Source organism: Bombus pyrosoma, linkage group LG10 (assembly GCF_014825855.1).
Source record: "Bombus pyrosoma isolate SC7728 linkage group LG10, ASM1482585v1, whole genome shotgun sequence".
NCBI classification, from domain to species: Eukaryota; Metazoa; Arthropoda; class Insecta; order Hymenoptera; family Apidae; genus Bombus; species Bombus pyrosoma.
In genome coordinates, this window is record NC_057779.1 from 1,678,984 (window position 1) to 1,702,959 (window position 23,976).

General features: G+C 43.1%; 1 protein-coding gene across 1 annotated transcript in view; it reads right to left on the reverse strand.

The window, feature by feature from the left end:
• Positions 1-8,646: 8,646 nt before the first annotated feature.
• The window catches only part of LOC122571597 (zinc finger protein ZIC 4-like), a 37,271-nt gene continuing 21,941 nt past the window's right edge, over positions 8,647-23,976 (reverse strand). The window contains exons 2-3 of the mRNA XM_043735555.1: positions 12,939-13,108; positions 8,647-10,490 (exon numbers count right to left, since the gene is read on the reverse strand). Coding sequence (XP_043591490.1) covers positions 10,167-10,490; positions 12,939-13,108 — 494 coding nt within the window. The 3' untranslated portion in view covers positions 8,647-10,166. The remainder of the gene's footprint in view (positions 10,491-12,938; positions 13,109-23,976) is intronic.

A 23,976-nucleotide genomic window follows, 5' to 3' on the forward strand; every position in this document is an offset into this window, starting at 1 on the left:
CTTTACGATTATGACAGCATGTATAAGACGCGCGGGCACGCACCAGCCCGGTTAAGACTGTAACAACGGGGATAAAAATCGGTTGGGCATAAAGTAGACAGTGGGAGACAGGGAATGAGGTTTTGACTCGAGAGAACAAGAGAAAAAGAGAGAGGTATAGGTTGTTTCTGGCTGGCTGCGTGACTCGCGGCTACGTGGAAACCCAGGCGATTAAAAAAATATGACGAGCATTCATTTCCACGATCATAAAATCATTAGCATAAGAATTCCTCTACCTGCTCGCCACGGACACACCGGGTTCTGTGGATGGCGGTCTGTTCCTCAGGTTCTTCTCCTCTGGTGGTTGGAGAGGCCAGGCGCCCCTGGACTCGTTCGATTTTCGTCGTCGTGTTTTTTACAAGCAGTTCCGGCCTGATTTATAAACATATAATGTGACGAGGGTGTGGTCTCGCTACCACATAATGATAGGCCAACGTTAATTACGTTTGGTTAAGTCGTTTAAGGAACTCTTCCTCCCTCTCCCACGCTTTCTCGCTCCCTTTCTCTTTCGGGACACGGCACGCGGGGCCCCGAACGCGACCGCTACGCGAAAATTACTGCCCGCCAGCCATGCCGTAATATATTAGCCAAAGATTACAATGTTCGCCGCCTTGACGTGTATGGTCGCGAACGAATCGGTGTCTAAACTCGATTGCTCTTTCAAATTTGTTCACGTCCGCTATTATTAGCTCACGGTGTCGAATGGAATTTTTCTTCTTGCTATTTTTCACGATCCTTCTTCTGGTGTTGCCATGAAACAGTTGCGAGTGTTGCTTTTCTTCAAATCCGATGTAAGTGTATTTATATTTGCATAATGTAATAATAAAATAATTAAAATATAATATAATAATAATAAAATAATACAGATTAATATAACAACAGTTAATACTTTTTATGTATAGATCATACAGTTATTTGGTACATGTCTGTTCGCCATAACATTTTCTTTACGACTTTTTTTTATTATAAAACTCGATATCTGTAATAATAGTATCTATAATAGTGTAATAATAGTCACGTCATATTTTTATCTGTCTTTTACAAATACTCGTAAAACGACTGTCGATATGACGTTCGGAGATAGTCAGTGAAATTTTGCGACGAAAATGCAACTATAATTAGGAGATAGGCCGAAGTGTCTATATTTCTCTCGGTTCGATCGGCTGCCGAAGGATTCCCAGCGAGGAAAGCATTGTTCTCGCTGGTCGGAGCTACAGGAATTCCCTAGCCAGGCCGTACGAATCTTTTTGTAGCGGAGGAGAAATGATAAAATATCCCCGGCCCGCGCCTTTCTTTCGAGTCGTGTGGAGATCAAACACCGTTGGCTAGACTCCCACAGCCTAAATGGTGAGGCGAGTTGAAATATCGCGCTGGGCCTCCCTATATGTTAATCTCCGCATTAGCATAATACCGTGATTCTTCAAGGATCATTTGGAAATGCAAATAAATAATTTATAATAATAAGAGCAGACGGCCTGTTGTGGCAGCTACGCATTGCTACGTCAGCCGGAGACCACCTTCGGCCCGTAGTTGCGTCGGTAAATCTAATCGAGATATCTGTTGGTTCGTTGCTCCTTTTCTTGTCACGACAAAAACCGTTGGTGTTCGGGGATTGGCCTATTTTCTGCCTCGCTACCGTTTCGTCCTTCGTCCTACGGATTCTTGCCCGCCACGTTCGCGATTTCTTCACCCTTCACAGTCTGAATGATGAAAAACCTTCGTCAAACCTTAGCTGCAATTATCATACCCTTCGAAACTTTGAATTAATTTACTTTATAATTGAAAAAAGAAATCTTCCTTTAAAAATGCACTCTTAATGGTTTTGCTAGTATTGACCTTGTGTCCTCCTCCGATTGTTTCAATCATGCTCCTGACTCAATTGTTGCGATTTTACTTTTAGCCATAATGTTTCCGTTCTTAGGAAGAGAAAATAAAATTTCAGTGAGAAAAAGGGTACTAGGATGAAAAAGCATTTCCAAACTATCGAGACAAAGCTGAATGAAGCGAAAAGTCGCACAACGATTCAAGTGATAGGGCTGCGAACTCTTTGCCTTGTTTCCCTTCTGCATGAGTGTAGCGGACTTTATGATTTTCTGTGGCAAGCCAGCGGCCATATCGAGCGTATCCAGCTACTTTACGATCTCTAACCAGCCTCGAATTTACGCGGACGTTTATAACCGGGCCACGTGAATGAGACGCGCGTTTCGGTTTCCATCGGATCCTCGTGAGTCGAGAACACAGCCTTTACATAAATAAAGTATAAGCGTGTGCGTCCAGCGGATAATGTAGTCGCAGGTGTACCCGTGTGACGTGTTTTTGATGTGTTACGTGTTAATATACCGAAATATAGCTTTCGACTGTTCCACCTAGTCCCTAACCCCTTAATGGGAATCTCTCGAAAACCGTGAACGCGTTCCGAGAAGTCGTCGCTTTCTTTTTTATTTTTTTATGAAACCATTACGGTTGTCGTGAACGTGTAAACGTTCGACATTAACCGTCTCAAAGCGTTATCCTGTCTTATAATAAATGCTACGAGGTTTTACGATTGTTAATTTCATTTTTCAATGTTGCCTGAATCGTTCGAACGGAAGATGGTCTGCGAATGTTAAGGGATGCTAACGAGAAGAAGAAGCCTCTTTCCCTTTATTACACGCGTCTGTGTTGAGAAACGAAGAAGAGAAAAGAAGATCGCAACGTACGGGTACGCGTACACGGCCGAGCTAATCACGGAGATCGTTCCACCGGTCTGACAGATGCGCGTGTATTTTGCATAGAGTGGATTTATAAATCCCTTATCAGCTTATTATCTTGCAAGATTCCCGTGTGTAGTGGCGCGGGTAAGGGCGAGGAGGAACGATACGAGAAACGTGGCAGCGGCCAAAAACGACCACGAACCGGCAGGGTGAAAGGAAGAGAAAGAGAGAAAAAAGGGGAGAAAGAAAGTGGGAGTATCTGTGTACGCGAATGCGTACAAGTGGAAGGTAGAAAGAGGACTCTCGCGACTCTTGGGCCAGGGGAATCAGGGAGAGGGGAAAAAATAGTATATACAGAGAGAGGAGGCAGAAGGAGGAACGATGAAAAGTGGTGGGGGAGCAAGGGTGAAAGAGGCGGAGGGAGATACAGTGACAAATGAGAGCGACTACAAATTGCACTTTCCGGCTCTCATTCTCATTCGACTCTCGTTTCTCTCTCCCTCTGGCTCTGTTCCTCCCATTCGCCGGATCGGAGCAGACGGGTAAATGTTCGTCTGGCCCTCCTCTTTTATTCCTCTTCCACGCGGCCTACCTCCATTTATCCTCCTTCGTGATAATACTTCACGCTCGAATAACGAAAACTACTCACAGCGGGTCGGTGCAATTCCGGTTATTGGTAAGGACCATCGCAATATTCCAGCCCACTGCCAGGTCATTCCGCTACCCTGGCCCCGAACTTTCATTCTCGTCCTCATACTCTCGTTTGCACGCACTCTTCCATCGTGTTCTATCCGACCGTGTGAAATTAAACCTGACTCTGTGCCGGACTAATTCGCATACGAAGCAAACGATATCACATTGATAAAAGATTTCAATCTTAAATAGACGAGTGGGATTAAAACTGACCATTTGACAGACTAATTCCTTAAACACTTTCGCTTCTAAACGATACACATCTACTGCGAATTGCACGTATCTAGGTACAATTGAAATCTTTTATTAATGTAGTGCGACTATCATTGTCTCCTTCGTAAATCACTTTAATTCCTGAAATCTCTTTAGCTCGGCGTTCCACAATTCCATCACAGCGAGTTGCAGTTCTAGAGGCATAAATTCTCGAGGTCGTAAATTTCTTTCATCCCAAAGGCGATTGCGATCGGTCGATCCTCCGAGGTTAGCCTAATTTCCAGCGGAACTCGAGCATCCGCGAAGAAATACGCGACGAGCGCGAACGCGCCGGTCGACCGACTTGTATTTACTCGGACGATTTCTGGTAGAACGGTGGGGCGAAGATGTTATATCGTGGCAGGGGCCAAAGAGTAGTGGAGGCTCGGCTATTCTCGGTAAGCACTCGCCTCGTCGTGGCTTGCTGCCGTTGTAATAACCCCCGTAGATCATACCGGCGCACGCACACCAACGTCTCGCAGTCTCCTTCGATACAACAGAGAGCAGCACACGGCCTCGAACACCAGCACGTATTATTCATTGAATGGAGGAGCGAGCCGATCCGGCTTCGAAACACACGACACAGTTTTACTTGGCGGGAGCAGCCCTTAACCCTTTAACACCGGTCGTTCCGATCGTCTTGGGATGCTTTATCGATCTAAGTCGAGAAGGGACGAGTAATCGATGCTTTGGCCGATCGATGGGCTCGCAAGGAATTTGCTGGGTTGCAGAGCAGTGGCTCTGCACTCGTTAACATAGAGAATTGCTTGAATAATCGTGCGAATCACAGCGATCCGGGGGGTTGTACACGATGCTGGAATATTAGTCGGATGTTAGTAGAACTGCGAGCGATCGTTGATTTATTTGGCCTCTTGCGATGTGAAACGTTCCTGACGTCTCGAAGCAGGAAGTAAGAAAGTAACAATCTACTGACTCTAGGTAGTTTCTGTGTCGATTAAAATTTCCGACGAAATTAACATACCTAAATAAAATGAAGGATGAAGAAACGGATTACTATTTTATGATGGCTTTTGGAATATAATCGAGCAACGAAAGACTATAACGGAGCGAGTGTGTACTCGAGAGTGGCAAGAAACGAGTGAAGCATCGTGAAAAAAGCAGCAAAAGTGCGTTCGAGACAACTGCAACCCGTATAACTCGTGCTTCGGGCAGATTTATACGGGGTTCGTTGGAACACGACGCTCGGTGAGAACTGTCTCGAGAATTCGATGCTCCATCATGGTCAAACTTCTCATGACCAACATGGTTGCAACTTCTTTGAAATCTTGCTATACACCAAACCGCGTAAGAACCGTGTTGAGGCATTTAATTCGGTACTTCATCCTGGACAGAATTTCATGGTTAATGTTGTTACAACTTCGCCGAAATCTTGACACGCAAGCCGTGCGAGAACTTGACGATTCGATTCCTCGTCGCGTTCAAACTTCCAATGGCTAAAAGGATTAACGATCCGAACGTGTTTGCAATTCCTTTAATTTCAAAATGTTTGCAATTTCTTCAGAATCTTTCGTCTCATCTTTCCATCTCAAAGACTAGCCAGGATCGTCGGAGGCACGCGAGTGTTCGTTTCATTCGGTTCAATACCGATAAATCACGATGATGCTCGAATCTTCACAATTGTATTATTTATGAAACTATCAATAGGGTAATTTATTCGCGGGAGCCGGCCGTGCGATTCTTCAACAGCGGTCCCTGGAGCAGGATTTATCGCCGGCCGGGCGAAAAATGCAACGCTTTTTAATCCGGGCTCGGTGTCCGGCGCGGTCGAGTCGCGCGAACCTACAATGTTCCCTGTGATTTATCAATCGGCTCGCGGAGGATTAACAGTCGCCGCGGAACCGGTAATAGTCGATCGATCGATATTAAAAAACGACAACGAGCAACACCGCGTGTCCGCTAAATTAATGGATCCACCGGTACCAGCGTAAAGGTTCTCGTTAATCGATTGAAATCGTTCCCTCGGGCAACGCTCGTGGCGTTTGTTAATCCCTCTTAACCTCGTCACTATATTTCGTATCTAGTAGACGCAACCTGATTTCCCGTTAAGACCCTCTATCTTTGTCCCTGTTACGCTTTTCAAGCCGGTTTTCATTAAAACGAGGCAAAATCCTGGCGCTTTGTTAGCGTTTTCGTAATTCAAGCCACTCGTTCGATCGTTAAGGCGAGTCGCGCGACGCAATGATTTATCAATAGCTTTGCGGAGGATTTACAAGCGGGACAGGACCGGTAATGGAAGGCAATCGGCCAAGCCTTTTAATCCTCTTACATCGTTTTACGTCGCCTCTGCGGAAGTGTCTACGACGATCTTGTCCACCCGGTGCTAACGATCGCGATCCTTTTTCTCGTAATTTTCATCTCTCTCTTTGGTCAATTACAAGCGATGTAAATCTGTTCGGTTTATCGTCGAGAATTGTGGCTAAATTCTTCAGACTTGTCTTGTCACTTGCTACATAAATTTCTGTTGGAAAATCCGTGTGTTAATCCATCGCTACCGAGATTGAGCGTTATCGATGAGCCTTGACGATAGTGTCGCTGTGCATATTTGCTCTAGAGAATTTCCCTGCGAATTTCTCTTGATTGTCGTAAATTATTTGCTACGTCGACCACCAGGAAACTTGGAGAAAAAAAGAGGAGACTAATAAGATAGTAGCGGAAACTGGAGGCTCAACAGCTCGTAACTAATTATCCTAATTAAGGCGGTTTCGCGCGTTGGATGTCGCACGTGTACAATTATGGCGATGGGGTTACGTGGCACGCGACATAGCTACGTGCAAGCGTGCAACGCACTGTATGGACGCATGTACCGCCTTCGTACGCGCGTTTCTTTATAAAGTCAGGACAACCGTGGCGCATCACCTTCCTTCTTGGTTCGTCTCTCTCTCTTGCGATGTTTCGTGACCGGCCGGCATTAATTATGTGTCGTGCCCTTTAATACGAATCTCGGCTTTATGAGCGACGCGGAGGAACAAGAGGAGGAAAAAAAGAAGGAACGAGAGCGGAGGCGAAGACAAAAGGACGTTCCCGGCGACGGAATTATTTTTTCGCGTCTGGCCACCGGACCATGGAATCCCCTTCTCTCTCTTCGTTGCCCCGTTCCTCGTCTCTATTTCTCTGCTTGTCTTCTATTTCGTCGGAACGATATTTATTCGGTGTTCTCTGACGAGGGTCCAGCTGTTTTCGTCCATCCATGATTTCTGTGAAACGACGAGAGTTTGATTGCGGTCCGGTTGACTGATTGGACGGTCCCGAGCCCGGACGTCGAGTCACGCTTGCGAAAAATATTCGCGAATCTAGCTCTTCTCCGCTCGATTCGCCCTGGATGCTGTAACGATCCTCTCTATCTTCTCTCTCTCTCCTTTTTTTTCATTCTCCCGGCTTTTTCGTGATGAAAAAAACCCACAGTCGGTCGAATTCGAAACGAAATACGAGGCATACGGACGATGGATGGAATAAAAAGGAAGAACAAGGAACACAGAAACGACGAAGTAGAAAGGGGAGCATTCACAAAAAGCGAGGGAAAATCCATCGATCACGGGAGGCGATGCAAAGACACTCGGGGAGAGACGTACCCGTGGCTCTATCTGGTGAGGATCTCTCATCCGGGGCCGTGTGTCATCTCAATCGTCCGACCGAAAGAATTCCTTCGTGTTGGTACGCCGTTTCAGCTAATAAAATCATCTGCATCCGGGCCAGAAATTATCTGACGAATTCATCTGCTTATCAAGCAATAAAATGGCCTCTCTCGCGCGTCCACCTCTGCCGATCCTATCTCTTCTCTCCACCTTTCCTCCTGGCCCCTTCCACGTCTCGCGTAGGTGCCTAGACACATTGTGGCGCCATGCCATCCGAACCTTTTTGGTACGAACACACGTGCTTGCTATACACGCATATACATCCTCTCCTTTGGTCGTTCTCTCCTTGCTCGATTTTTTATACTGCCCGTTCAATGCTTGGACAGACGCCGTGCGCCTTTACGGGTTCGAGTATCGGGGGCCAGTTTAATAAGATCCCTATACCTCCCCCCCTGCTCCGTTCTTCCCCGTGATATTTATAATCCCGCGGGGAAACTGTTTTTATAATCTTACATAGAAATCTCGGAGCCTTAGGTGTGCGTCTTCTTTGCCGTTTCGAGATTTTCGACGAAATGCGGTAGCTTTCGCGAAGTTAGTTTCGGAGCGTTGAAGATACTGTGCAGGAAATTTAAAGGAATACGGAATAGAACGCTAAAGATCAGAAGATTAAAGAGGAATATTAATGTTAAGGATGAAAGCATGGGTTGGTATTTATGGTATTTAGAATTTTAAAAGTTAGAGATTTTTAGATTCAATGAGAAAATGCTTAGTCGTATCGCGATATAGAAGAAACTGATGTTCCGGTTTCATGGTTGGAGCAGTAAAATTCTCTCGTAAAGGCAGGTATAGGCCGTGCAATAAAAGAAACGTTAATTTCCTCGCGTTAAAGTTATTATTTATTGATACGACGTAATCTCAGGGCCGAGATCAAGGGAGATGCTTAGTCGGCCGATATTCACCCGAAACTGCGCGCCAGTCGGATTCCTCGTCGCATTTTATTATCTCGATCGTTCATAAATTTCGTTACAATACAAGTATAAAGTATCCACCGCCTCCGCGATACGAAAAAGGTCGTCGTCGGGGTCCGGGAGGTATCTTCGCGTGGAGCATTGTCATCGTTCGGGCAACTTTTCAATAATCAATTATACGACGTTAAAATCGTATATTTATGAATTCCTTTTTTCTACGGGAACGATGACAAAAACCGAAAGCAAAAGAGAAAAAATGTAAAACTGATATTCTGATATTAAAGTCTCGATAAAGAGCGAAGTGTTCCGTGTTATTTTCGATCGTCTCGTAAATTTCGAAAGAACAGGTGTAGATGATTCAGTACCGACGAATAAACCAGACAATATTCTAATATATCGCATCATCAATATATTTCAGATCTTTGCAAAACAAATATTATAATACGATGCAAGGTATGGGTGGATGAACAAGAGATGCATTCTCATCCAACAACCTAAGCATATACGTAACGAAAAAGGAAAAAAGAAAATTATTACAATAATTATTTGAACTTGCTTGTCTCGCGCCGTAGGTCTCTCGTTTCTCTCTCTGTATTTACAGGATATCACACATAGAAATTATAGCAGTACAATTTTTTACAAATGGAACCATCAGCCCCCGAATTTCTATTAATCTCGTAACGGCTTCGTCCTTATTTCCCGCTCGACGACGCAAACTAAATAATAATGATCATATTAATAATATATACAACAATAGCACGTCTGTTTAGACGTGACTTCTCTTTTCTTCTTTTTTTTCCAACTTTCTGTCTTGCAAACCAAGCACGTCGCTCGGTTTTAAGACATCGTTTCGCTTCAGTATCAACGTTTTAATTAGACTTAAGCCCGCGAGAAGCGCGTACGATTGGTCGTGCTCGAGGAACAATTAAGCCGGAACTCAGCGAGTCGTTCTTTCGTTTCGCGATTGATAAATCGGAACACGAGCGTGGCTGGAATTATGAGACGAGGCGCTATTGGAAATTGCTTCGTCTAATTTGTAAGGCCGTGATTGCCGGGACACGATTTTTCGTATTCAAGAACACATGGCAGCGTACTCTCTCTCTTTCCCTTAATTTCTTTTTTTCATGTTTCTGTTTATTTCTCGCGTTTACTATAATGGCCATAGCACTTGATTTAAGATTTAATTCGTATTTACAATCGCACCTCGCCATCTAGATAGAGGTAACTCTCTGTTTGGTACATCGCAACCCGAACTCTCGACAATTATTACATATACAGTTACGTTCGCGTTTGTAATCACGTTTAATGTCGATTAATACGATCGTCTTTTGCTTCTCCTCTTCCTTTATGTTCTTGTTGATACAATCATACTGGTAAATAAATACTAACAACACTCGAAAGTGTCTTTTTTCCTAACTTTGGTCACGAGTGTAGGTAGCGTTACCTATCTTAGAATCCCATTGTCAAATGTGCGAAACAAGTAACCTTGCCGTACTATTACGAAAAACGATCATTCCCGAATACATAGAGTAGAATCCCATTTATTAAAAGAAGAAAAAGGAATTTACAATTAATAATTCGAATCCGATTAATTGAACTCTTATTTATCGATTTCATTTATGTAAACGACGAAAATCATAGGTACTGAAAAAGGATCGACAAACTCCTATTGATTCGAACTCCACTTACATCTAGCAACAAATTCAAAGGAATAAAGTTCTATTGTAACTTATTTAGCACTTCCTCGTGGTCCTCCATTTCTTCTTCGAATAAAAGTTTTCAAAAACTCCGTTTTCTTTCCATTGAATGTGCGATCAAACTCGATTTGGATTGCTCTGCGCGGTCCGACATGGACTAACGTGTATCCTCGTTGAGATTGTGTTGATCTCGCCAGAGCAACTGGTCATCTGGTTCGTTCCCGGCAGAAATTAGTAGGCAGTCGCCTGGTGATGCATCAGCGGGTTGAAGTGGTGCGGGCCAAGGTGATGGGGCGGCGGTGGACCCGGCAACGGGCTGTGCTGAGGACCCACAGTTGGTGGCTGACAGACGTACCACTCCGTCAACTCTGGGCCTCTGGACGAAGGATGACTCGACGGAGGATTGGCCGTAGTCGTTGTCGGGACGACCGGAGGCGGCTGAGGAGACTCGGTGTGTCCGGTCACGGACAAGCTACCCCCGCTGCTGGTGCTCTCTTCACCCTCGCTTTCATAGCCCCCTCCTATTTTGCCTTCGCCCAGGGTCATGCCGTGCACCTGGAAGCAAGAGGCGGAGCTTATTCTTAGATACTCGCGGGAAATTTCTAGCTAGTAGCCAGTCTACTAGTTGCCCTCCCCAGGGGTAGGAACCGATGAATGTGTGAAAAGTGGTAGAGGGGTGAGAAAGATAGTAGGGGCTGCGGGGTTTGGGAGTTGAAGTTGAAACGAACCCAGGGGAACATCGATCGTGTTTGTTGAAGATTCTTTGAGTTTCTATTTTCCTGGTATTTATCACATTGAAATTGATATTACGTAGCATTGGTGTCATTTGTTGTGAGCTACTTGGGTTTTTCCTTTTCAATTTCATACATGATAGCTATAAAAATGCCGGCTTTCCAGAAATACGTCTACAACTCCTCGGTTATTAACTATTGCGAGCGACTTGGTCAAGTATGAGATGGATTAAACGTACATGTTTGTTTGATAAAGAAACGAGTGGATGAATTCGTAATAGTCCTATGTATTAAAATCAGTATAGGAGATGGTATATGCCGGTTGTAATCGTCGCTCGTTCAATGCTACTATGCCGATCAAAGAAAATAATATTGTCTCTTAGGAAGCACGTTCGTATATTTATATCGACGGACGTTACCACAAAATCTTAACCTTCTTATGTAACTTTGGCTGAGGATTACAAGAAACAGCAATGACAATGTGTTCAGAGTCTATTTGCCTCTAGACCTTGAAAACCAAAACAATCGTTAGTATTCAAAGGCACGATAATATGGGTCTTTCCTAGATGTAACATTTTTATGCTCATGTGCCGTTACAAGTATCTTCAAGATTTTGCGTAGTGTCTGTGATAAACTGTGTGATAATTTGAGCGTTCTTTTCCTAACTTTTGCATATGCTCATTTCTCATCCTTTTGAGGATAAAACTACATATCTATCCTTCGGCGATCATTGAGCCTCTCAGTCGATTTTGCTGAGGCAAGAAATCTCTTTCGAGACATACTGTCATATACTTAATATCGCTACTGCTGTTTTTCAAAACTCGATTAATAACAAAAACAGAAATTTCAAAAGTTACGCGTGTCATGCAATCCCATATTAGATGTAATGACTTACAGTTGCATGATACTTGATTAGTTTCGAATGACCTAATTTACGTTTCCACGAGTTAGTAAAATGCACAACGTGAAATATCGAGCGTGTACCACAGAAGAAAGCGTAGATAGTCGTATTCAATCGTAGTAAGTTATCGCTTCGGAGATCAAGGGACTATCACGAGCAAAAGGAGTGCGCGTTGGCTAAACCGAAGAAACCGGGATCAGGGAGACGAGGATCAAGTCTTCCGACTCTCTGATTCTTTCTGCCGTCTCTTTCTAGTCCTTCGTTCATAATTCAGTGAGCAAATCTCGACGACTGCCTTCCGCGAATCACGGCCGGCGAAAAGCGTGGAGAAACGAAAGGTGCTCGCTCCTATCCGACGAACCTATCGCGCACGTATCTCGGGAGTTGCCGTTTTGGACGGTTCTGCTTCTCTTTCCGTCTACTATCTTTCTGTGTGCCACAGATAATTTCCTATTAAGATTCCGTAGCCGTTCGTGCATGAACCTTTGCGCGCCTGGATACCCGGCAGCCTTTCTTCCCACAACCGTTTTTTGCCCATTCCAAAGTGTCTACTAGCGTTTCCTAGCGTGAAACGAAATGGCAAACACGATAGGGCCATTCTTCATATACTTTGATACGCGCCTATGTATACGTGTGCAAGATGATATAGGGAAACAATTCGAGGCTGAACCGTGGAAATACGGAATTGCGTGAAATGAAGGATCAACACTGTTGAGCATTCATAATTTAATTCCGAAGCAAGGAGTAGTGAGGAAACGGATGTAGTTTGGAATAAAATTGTGATTCTTCGAAGCAGATATCTAATATTTCGTCGGTATTAATGATTTTGATTGGGAAAATTCGAATTGCTAATCTTTCAAATAATAATTCCTTCGTTTGGAATTTTTCCGTTTCTATTCATGTCAGTGAATTATATAGTGATTTTTTAATATTTTTTTATTAATAGCGACAAAAGCTACGAAGTATAACAATTATTACAAATATTACAATAAAATAACAATTATTAACAAATATTTAATTATAAAGTCGTCGGTTAAAGGGAAAGCCAGTTAGCTCGAGAGAGCTTCCTTGCAATTATCTCAATTTAAAAGCAGAAACTTCGACTCAGTTCGCTGAATTTCGGTTGAATTAAACGAGAGAATGACGCACGGTAAAATTCCATAGTTTTATAAATACGACTGAAGAAATGAAGCTTAAATAGAAGTTTGTTTCATTTTCTAAATGTTATAGCAGATGATTTACTTTGGATATTTATATGTGTTCGTATATTATATGCATCGTGTGCACCTTCAATTTTACCATTCAAATGCGTAAACATCCGTAGTTTACTGATAGTAAAGTGGAACGGAGGTCGAATGTTTCACGACGTACCTTCATATGCTTGCGCAACGAACTAGGATGTGTGTAGGACTTGTCGCAGCCGGTAACTCGACAATTGTACGGCTTGTCGGACGTGTGGACGTGACTGTGCTTCTTACGGTCGCTGCTGTTCGCAAACCGCCTCTCGCAGCCTGAGTATTCACACTTGAACGGTTTCTCGCCTGGAAAAAGAAGACAGGAATTAATGACTTGTAATTGTGCTGGGTGCACTCGTGCCTGGCTACGATAATTGAAAACCGCTTCGGAATCACAAGAAACTAACAGCCCGAAATAGAAATGTAATTGCTACATCCTTTCTCTATCAATAACGTGTACAACATCGTACAAATAATTTAAATATAACGTGAAGGAAATATTCCTTATACGAAAGATCCTTGTTTATACGACATTGAGCCTCTACTATCTGAATTACGACCGAGAGTAATTTCAGTTATACAAGTACCAATATTTATTTCTATAAAATTATAAGTAGATTATACGGATATTTGTGCAAATATTTTTTATCTACATAATTATAATAAACGAGAAAAAAGACGAAATCTGGGTAAAAAACTATCTTATCTTTCCATAAATGCATAAAAAACTTCATCTTACTTTATATCTTAAAATCGAAATCTGATTGTATACAACTTCAGCTAAACTTTCTCGTTACTTTCTCGTTCAAAAAGCGAACAGTTGAAATTCTTATAGATAAATTCTATTATGCGAACTAATAAAAAATGCTACAAGGGATACGTAGACCGAATGTCTATCCCATCCGAAAGTCATACAATCTGCTTTGTTCGGTCGTTCTGTTCGGATAAACCAGGTCCTGCTATAATTTAAAAGGAAATGCAAACGGTATCTGGATACACGATCGTCGAAAGTTTCCAAGGAAACGCAGTTACATTTCTAACCGGAACAGCCTAACTATTCGCAATTACAATTATCAGGAGGCCAAAGAAGGATCTTGAACGAAGTAGGAAGGGACTGGTGAAACACGGAAACGGGCAACAGGAAAAATATTTTCTCCGGGCAAAGAGGAAAAGCTCGCGGGCTTCTCGTAGAAGCTACAATAGGCGGCTCGAACGCGATTACATCGTATCGCGGACCGTTTCATCATGATTTCGTGGATATCTTGATGAGCACCGGTGGAACATTCTCTCCGCTGGTGGCTCCTTTTAGCCCGGGGGCGAAGAGAGGCGCAATGATATCGAGAGATAAGCTCCCCTGCACACGAATAGCCGCCGTCGTCGGGGCGCAACGAGACCGTGTGGCGTGACTCTTATTTATTTCCACCGGAAGTTGACTGGAATATATTTTACCGTCGGCTCACACCCCCGCCACCCCCCGCGGCCCCACACGCCGTAGACTCCCTTTTTCCGGGACTTCCTCCTGGCGCTCTCTCGGAGAAGTGCGGAGACGCGAGAACAGGAAGCGCAAACTTGGCGGATTTTTTATGGGGAAAATGGTGGCCAACTTTGCCCTTCTTCGCTTAAGGGAGGCAGAGAGAAAAGGGAACGTCGCACGGATTCAACATCTTAGCCCGTCAACTATAGAAACGAAGATTCTTTTTTTTAATATTTTCTATCTAAAAATATTATTCCAACTTTTTTCTTTTTTAATTGGAAACTATAATCGAGAAGGTCGGAGTTAATAGAAGAATAATAGAGATTTTGTTGCGACGTGTAGCGTTCGTTTTCTTCGTTATGAAACGTTACGTAACGTGCGTTCCCTTTGTAATTATGCGAGGAAAATTGATATTTATTTGGAATTAATTTTCACCGATGAAAACCAACGAGTAGCGCGATCATACGTGTTAATTCTCAAATCTTCTCCGGAATCTGTCCGGATCTTAGAAACATACGAGAGTTAACGTCAAAACGTAATTAGAATAATAAACGTATGTTCGTATTTCATATTTTTGAATAATTCACCGACTGGTTGCACGATGGCAAATCGCGAAATTCATTTTTCCAGCGTGGTATCGTGAGGAAAGTCCGGACGTTGGGCGCGAATAGGTACAAAGAAGCATGGTGGGTTTTCGCGTACGTGCCGGTGAACGTCGTTATTCATCTCACGTGTGAAAAGCGCGATAACATTGCCATGTTACAGTGACGTATCGCCGCGACACAGATTATATTTAAATCGCTCGGACGTGGAGTGCGGGTACTTATGGCAGCGGCGTCATAAGAAGGCGTCTTAAATATTTATGAAGCTGGAAAGATAGCGGTACGCGCGAGCGCGCGCGTTCTCCCTGTGTCGCCGCCTTATCTGACGTTTCACATGCCTCAAACTCCCTCGACTTGCCACCATCGGTGAGATTTCAACGTTGTTTGCAATTTGCGGACGATATACGTGTACGCTCGATACGCTGCGAACTGTATCGAGAAACTTTATTAAAGAAAATGTACGATTACTGTTCGAGATTTTGTTTATCTGTTTGAAAATTTCTGTAGGAAAAAGAAAGTAGAATAACTTTAGTACTACGTACTTTTTTTACCCAATTATATTTAAAAGACAGTATTTTTGACTCTGGTACCACCACATTGTTCAGAACTTTCTATCTCTTTATCTTTACAAGTTTTCTATTTCAATTGTTGATAGTTTTAACACTTAGTCAACCGAATATGGAGATTTCCCCTCTGTAAAGTACATCGCTGCGTGATCGAACGGGGAGATCTCCCTTTTTGACTTTTGCAACGCGTTTTCATTTTTTTTTTGTTATTATCAGTTAGTTATTGTTTACCTGGAATTGTTCCCAATTAATTGCATCACTTTTTCTGCTTTTATAAAGTAGAGTATATATTGAAATACACCAATCTAGTGGCGTTCAAATTAATTAAAAAGTTACACTATCAGTTCTGACTAAATAAAGTTATAATCGAACGATACTACACTGTAAAAAATATTAATATTAAGTAACTAATGACTTACACGAACTATATTATACTCCATTACTTGTTTCCGTTGTATCTAAATTGAAATTATTCTCAACTAGATACAATGAATTTCGTTTCACTCTCTTTCGTAGCTACTATCGCAGTTACTTTTTCCATAATTGCAAGACTTGAACTTGTTTCATTCGTAGTATTAAAGAAATTTGTGGACTTGCTTCATAAAACCGTTATAAATTTTACATCAAGCGCTTGCACGACCGATGATATTGGCAATTTTCGATTTCGATGCTTTACGAGACAAGAGTAGGTCGCTTCGTTCCGCCCGATTCATCGCGAATGGATCTCCACCCACAGATTCGCACCTACTCGAGAAACCCTTCTCGGGGGGCCAATCGAGAAAGACAGAGTGAAAGGGACGAGGGTTCCGAGGTGCCAACGACGTTCGGTTTATCCCTGGCCCGTACGTATAAAAAGAGAATGTGTCCCTGAGTTTCTGTGGCGCGCTCCTTCCAAAAACGGGACGATTAATAACTTTTCAAATCTGTCCCCGGCAGGGTCGTGAGCCCGCCGGGACCGCTTCGGTAGCGAGCGCGTTGGCAAATAAATAGCAGATAAATAAAAGCTCGCGTCTCTCCTACGTCGTGCATTCTGTCGTGCGCGCACAGGGTTGCGTGTGCAGATGGCAACAATATGCCGTGAAATATTGCCCCCGTTGGTCGTGTGCGGGGTTCTGTACGCGTGTGCGTGCCTCGTCCAATAGGAAGAGGCCTCGATACACGCCCGATCCCGTGCCTACGTGTCTCTCCTTTTTACCTCTCTTCGCGAGACACTGAGATCCAAACGTAAGAGAGAAACGAACAAGACAGTTGCAGTAAGCTTGGAGAATTCTGGCTAAACATTAATATCGTGACGATTGCAATGAAAGGGGTGGCTCCTTGAATCTCAATACAAGACCGATTGCAAGTAATTTGTTTAGTTGTTCAGTAATTAGCTAGTTGATATCAGAGGATGGGAATTTCATTTGAATCGCTTAGTCTTGATGCGTTAGTTTTATTATTCGTTAGTTTATTAGTCTTCTGCTTTTTTTCTAGTATGTTATATGATTCAATTCAGAGACGTGAAATTTCTAATTAGTTATACGGTATTCGATATAGAGATCAATTTATTATTTTACACATAACTTCTTGTGTGTTTGCGATGCGTTCTTGCCTTTTCGGAAATAATACAATAAAATATGTCTGAAATACGTGTCTTGTTCTTCCATTTTTAAATTGGGATAAAAACAAAACTAAATAACTAACCAATACAATTTTCTTACTAAGTTAAAGGTGGAAGTCCAAACAACAAGAAAACTATGGTTTAGGTACTTTGAACATGTTGACAAAATAAAAGAATGTGCTAAGACAAAATCCGCAATCACTTACTTGTCAACCCAACCATTCTCAGATGTATTTTCCTTTAGACGGGAGGCGTGAATCAGTTTTCCGCATTGATATGTCAATTCTAGCCTTTTCGACCTTGGATTTCCTAGTTAGTATCTGTAGGTTCTAACAACGATCAGAGTTTGATCTGTTCGCAGAAAAATACTCTATATAATGTAACTCATATTGGCATTCGTACAAAGAGACGAAGAACACGGGTACATTCACGAAAGTGTATTGTACGAGAGGGAAGAGTAACGCGAAAGAGTAAGCTTGCACAGGGGACACGCAGACGCGTATATATAAAGTGGAGATTCATGGTGCAGTGGGTTATACACAGTGTATCGTGGCTGAGGCAAGAGGGAGACCCGAAGAGCAGTTCCCGAAGGGCAGTGTAGGCACCGTGTTATGACTTTCAGAATGGGGAGGCACAATGGCCCAGATCTGCGCCGGATAAAATAGTTATTATAATCGTTTTGGCTACGGCCAGTATCGAACACAGCTGAGTGAGCGAAAAAGAAAGGAAATGTGCACGCGTGTGCGTTTTCAATTCGTATACAAGAGCCAATGTAACGCGGATTTCGAGATTCACGATGCACCCACGTCCCGAATTCAGATAGTCTCCAAAGAGAGCAGCTTGACGTAGAAATGACTGGATCAGAAAAAATACCGATGCCAATCGGAGCTTGACTCGAAACGAGCTGAATCCCATCCGAGCCACTGTGTTTGTAGAACTTGTTATTCAAGATGAAGATTCTTAACTTGTAATCGGAGGAACACGATGGTCCAAGATCGCCGAAGATGGTAAAAACTCTCTTCGGGGATGCACCTTAGAGTGCTGAATACTCGGAGCCTATGCCATCCGTACGGACGGCATGCTGCCAGCGCTGACGATCGCTGTGGACTGAATACTTTTTCGCTATACTGAACTCTGTTGAGTGACTATTCAAAGCGCAAATCGTAATAAGTTATAGTAATTCTTTTGCACGAGATTAAATGATTCAAGAGCGTTATTTCTTAGTATTAATTATTTATTATAAACATTGAAATTTACAATAAACTAGAATTTGGGTAGTAAACTAGAAAACAATAAACTAGAAAAGTAAATTTAGTAAATATAACACAAGTTAATAATTCAGTTGTGCATGAAAAATTTCAAAACAATCATCGACACATAATCCGACGTCGCATTTTCTGTCGTTCCTTCTCTTATTTTTCACACAAACAACACATTTTCTTCTTGATAATTGTGTTGCACCGGCACGACTATTCTACCAAATGTCCAAATTGGACAAATTGTGAATACAAAGTATTAAATAAAAAAAAGAAAAGAAAAGTCAGTTTCTTCGGACGCGGCATTAACATTGAAATGCATTTATATTTATCTCACACAAACGTAATAGTATTACTTCTGCGTAGGTGCTCGGAAAAATTGACAAACGCATATATGCGTCCTTAGTCCACAGCGATGGCTTTCGCCAGATGCATATATGCGTCCTTAGTCCACACCGATGACTTTCGCCAGACGCATATATGCATCCATAGCACTCTAAGGGTTAACGATCTCTTGGTTGTTCTAAGAATTTTTTTAATCTGCATGTCTTTAAACCAGATATTGCTACAATTATGAAATTGAAAATCAATCTCTTAAGGTATAAATTTTTCTTTCGCTGAGTACGATAAGAAGGAAGGATAAGCAGGATTAAATTCGTTGTTATAAAAAGACAATTCATTTGTAAGGGATATATTATACACGTAAAAATCGATGATTCAAATAATCGACTAAACTAAAACGAATCTATTCTTGTCTATATTAAGCGAAGGATGTGCTAACTTTCTTCGTTAACGGATTAAGTAACTTTTTTCACTATTTAAGAAGAACATTGAAAAATGCAGTTGGAAGGTGAGATTTGCTGTTTAAAAGAAACTCATAGATCTCTGGTCGGAATAGAATATAGCACCGGAAGATTTACAACAGATACACTTCCGTCTCGGCGAGGACTCCAGCATTCCGTTGTTCTTTCGTCGACACGGTTCACACCTTGAAGAAGCAGCCTGGTAGAAAGGCAATCTAGAATTCCATTTTTCTTGGAACGCTTCTTAGTGGAAAAGCTCATTGAACTGCAGTTTTCGGAAAATCTCCGGAGTGATATATAGGCGTACACCATTGTACAGCTTTCAAACTGTCTTCCTTCTTTTTTTCCTTTGACCATCGAAGGATAATGGATGATTTTTCGCGACCATTATGTTGGAAGAGGACACCGGGTCCTAGGTCGGCGCACATTGTTACAAGGCGTAGCAGAAAACCAAGTCCGGCTCGCTCGTTTTTCAAGGCCTTTCCACCACACTCGCCCTTCATACTCTCTCTCGCTCCTCCCCTATTATCAAAAGGTTGTCGTGTGGATAATTTTCTTGTTATTCGTTCGGTATTAGTGAAAACCGAGAAATTATCCCCCTGTATTTCGATCGCTTATTTCTGCCAGATAAGATCCACGAAAAGTCGATGGGATCGGTTTCGGAGGATCGATCTTGCCACGGATTAGGACCCATGAGATATTGGATCTAGATAAAATCCATGGAGGCTCGCGTTTTGTAAATTGATTGCGCCGTACCCTCGTCTCTTCTTCTCTCCTTCTTTCTCCTCTCTCCATTTTCGTTCCTTGAAACTTCTCCACCAGCCTTCCAACGAGATTTCTGTCCTCGTGGCGAAAGTCTGGAGATCGAGACGCGCAGATATAGAGAAGCAAAAGAGACTGGAAGAGATCGCGCGCGGTTATGATCGATGAGCTTTCCGTGGTGGGATAAAAGCAAGATCGAAACGTGAACGTCGCGATTTAATGAAAGCCGCACGAAACTTTCGGACACTCAGCTGCCGTTTCTCTCTCGGGTTGGAATTAGAATCGAGATCGTGATCGGATAATCATTGCAGGGCCGAAAATGGAAGTGTCTAGTACGCGCGATTCATTGCATCATGATTCCCATTTACGTTTCACGATGCCCTGGCCTCGTGCACGGTTGCACTCGTGCGTGTTCGCCTGAACTTCTCCCTGGTCTTCTTTCGCGTTTCTACTGTCAGTCCGTAGAACGCGTCGCGTGTCGTAACCTTCTACTGGCATTTCGATATCTTCGTGGACGTTTAACGAACGTGCTTCGTGCACCTTTCAAGACGTTATCGACGCGTTCGATGAATTTCGTTCACAGTGTAGACTTCTTTGTTCTATGCAATTATATTACAAGCGTAAATCGCGAGATTACAAAGTGACGTGTGAAAAAATGTTTCAGGATAAATATATCAATCTTGTAGCATATAGTATAGCATAACAGAATAAAATATTATAGCCTCTATCTTTATGAACCTGTTTTAATGCTAAGAAGCTGAATATTTTAGTATCCTATGAACTGCTCGTTTCTGGAAAAGACGAAAAATTGCTTTGCAAAGTGATCGTAAACATAACCCATAAATAATAGTAAAACATTCAGAAAGAAACAGAGAGAATATTTATTGGAATCTTATATAATTCCATAAGGAACATATTATCATTAAATATCTTTGAAATTTCATCATGGTCTTCTCAAACAGCCAAATACATCAAATTTATGACTTTATCTTTCTTGTCCTTACACCAAACGTATCTCTTTATCTAAGATAAGGAATCTGGAGATTCGGTCGCGATTTTCCAATCCCTTCGGGAGAGCGATCGACCAGAAGGATAACTTGGCTTCGGTAAGACATCATTCAACGGCCATTCCTTTATCTTATCTCAAGATCCGTAGTTGGTGTTTCGGTGCTATCCGATAGAGGATTCCTGCACCGATGTATCATGGCGAAAGCTGTGTTTCGAAAAACGTGGCTCGTACTGACGTGCACAGGGAGACGTTTGGAAGAGAAGAGGAAGAGAGGACGAACAAACACTCGAATTACCTTCGTGGTGAAACATCTGTCGATGGCGCTCGCCCTTTCAGAGGCAACATGGTGGAATGATCGGCGCATCAACCGGTAGTTACGTTTACCCACGGATTTGCGGTTCTTTTTTTTCCGAACTCGTCTCGTGCTTTTCCCTGGCCCCTCGACTTTTCCCTCCAGTTTTCTTCCTCGTTTGCCGATTCGCAGTGGCGGAAACGTTCCCCAAACCTCTAGAGTATCCTTGATTCTTCGCCCTTTTCCAGGCAGGTTCACGTGGATGCATCCGGGAATTCCCGTGCACGAGAAGCTTCCCATTTTGTTTCTATCGTCATAGTTCGATACATCGAGCTCGATACAGATCCCATATTTTTGCAACAGAAACAGGACAAAACTTACATGTTATTTCTCCATGTTAAATTTATTTGAATTCGTTATCAAATGATTCATCCACGTATAAAGCTTCATCATTTCCCGATAAAATCAAGTATAACAAGAGAATAATCCATATTCGTATTTCTATTTTCTAGCACAACAACCACAGTATCTTCAAAGATGAAATTTTTCCCTGGAGAAGCAGTTTGTTTCTCGCCAGATCCAGTTCCTCAGGACCCGAGCGTGTCTCATTCTGAAAAAATCGCAAGGGGATCTTGATTTCTCGAAAATTCGGTAGCCCGGTGTCCTGCACGTAGGTGCAGTTTAGAGTCGTATATCCTTGCCCGTTATCTGAGTCGGGATGCTACTGTTGCACTCGCACACGCTCGCCCCGAACTCGCACGTACACGCGCGCGTCCACTCGACGGACTTTCTCTCGCGCCGGTTTACACGACGTTTATACGTGTTTATGTAAACTTGGACCGCAGAACACACGTGTTGCTGCTGGCGGTTGCTGCTGTCGCTGGCAACTAATCTTCCCTTTCCACTTTTCTCCTCTCTCTTTTCTTCCTTCGTTGCTCCGTTGTTTTCTTCTTCGTGGTCCTCTCTCGTCTCTCCTCTAGGCTTGGAAGTCAGATCAAACTGAGAGATTTTCAGAAACTGCCGGCATAAAAGATAGGGGCGCCATGGCTACGGTATGCCGCTGCCCATCTAGAGTTACCGCAGGGTCGGTATACGAGGTTCCTCCGGGTTTATCCTCGTGAAAACAGAAAATCCTCACGGATTTCGGTTTCATCCTGGGCCCCTGAGAGTCCGCTTTGATTACACGGAAATTGATACTTCGATCGGAATTTCGTGGAAGGGGAGAATGTTAGGCTGGATGTTGACCCAGTGAGAGTTAGAAGACAACGGTTCCGTGTGAGCAGGTTAAGAGGATTCCGAGCTAACTCTTCCCTGTGATCGCTACCGTACGGCCCTGGCCAGCACAGGCCTCCCCGTATGCAAAACGCGAGTTATTTATTCGTGGAAGGTGGCATTTTTTTGGACACTGACCCGCGCGTATATAGTTGTCACGGCGCCGCGTATCTTTGCACCGATCTACCATAATTGAATATCCTCGCTGGTAGGGAGAAGCAGCGTGAATTCTCTTGTTCTTCTCTCGCGAACGGACTCTGAGAATTTTCTTAGGCTGCGGTTACAGTAGATGCGAACTCAAAACGTCGAAGCAATTAGATACACGTGTATGCAGATTATACGAATGTACGCATCGCAGTCCTGAGTTGTATTATTCGTTACAAGGCCGATCCGAGCGAATTTACGTCCGATGTAACACAATAGTCTCGAACGTTTGTGCAACAGCTACAGCTATTTTTCATCACCTTCCAGTAGAATCTTCCAATTTCGGAGACATTATTCCTGTATCTCGATGCAAAACGTGCGATCCCAATATCGCAGGGACTCATCCGAGCGTAGATCCTATGGTAAATGGTCTCCGAAGCGGCTCGGACGGGCAATATTGGAGCGTGTGCCCCTCGACACACAGGTACATAAACAGAGCGGTGGTGGCGGGAACACGCTCGAGGGTCCTCGACGATCGGCATTGAGAAGCAAAAGTAGGTGCGCGCCCTTATCCCCCATTCAACAGCCACTGAAAGTCTCGTCAACTTTTGCACGGGCCACGTAGAAAACAGCAAACAGATTTGCCCGAGATATCCTTTTCCCTCTTTTTCTACCCTTAAATAGAAACGAAAGAGGGCTGCGTGAAGCTTGGACCGCTTTGTTGCATCTTTGTGCACCGGTGCTAAACGGCAGAAGAGGCAACGATGAATAAGGAAGCTGAACAGTGGAAGAGAAACGGAAGGAGACAGTGAGACCGCTTGTTAGAGGGCCTATTGTAAAGATTTTTCACGAAAGGAACTTTTCGTGCTCGATTCGAGCCGCCGGAAAGCTTGCACGCCGATCGAGAAGTTTTCGCTTTTAGGTAGAATATAGGAGGAGGCTAACAGAGTGAAATGTGAATATTTGGTGAAGCTAAGTGGGAACGAGACGGAGTAATCGGTGAAAAGAAAACGCCGGCAGATTAGCATTTCAGGTTTTGAGAACCGGAACGAATTGTGTTTCGAGTGCCGCTGTACGTGTACACGGCTACTTAGGTCCACTTCTGTCGCTCTTAACCCTCGACAGCCCTCGCTTTAGCCTGTTCCTTGTGTCGTTATGATCGACGTAATTCTAAGCTGTGTAGAATCTTTCGAAAGTAAAAATCGGAACTGTAAAATTTCATCGTTTATTTTTATCTTAAAAAGAAAAAAAGAAAAAAAGATAGAAAAAAATAAATTTGACATGTATTCGTTTGATTTCGATCAAAGAAGAAAATATCGCCATGTCCTACCGATTCAGAAGATGAAATAAACGAGCAATACGCGACAGAAAGCCTCTTAAAGTCGGATCTCTTC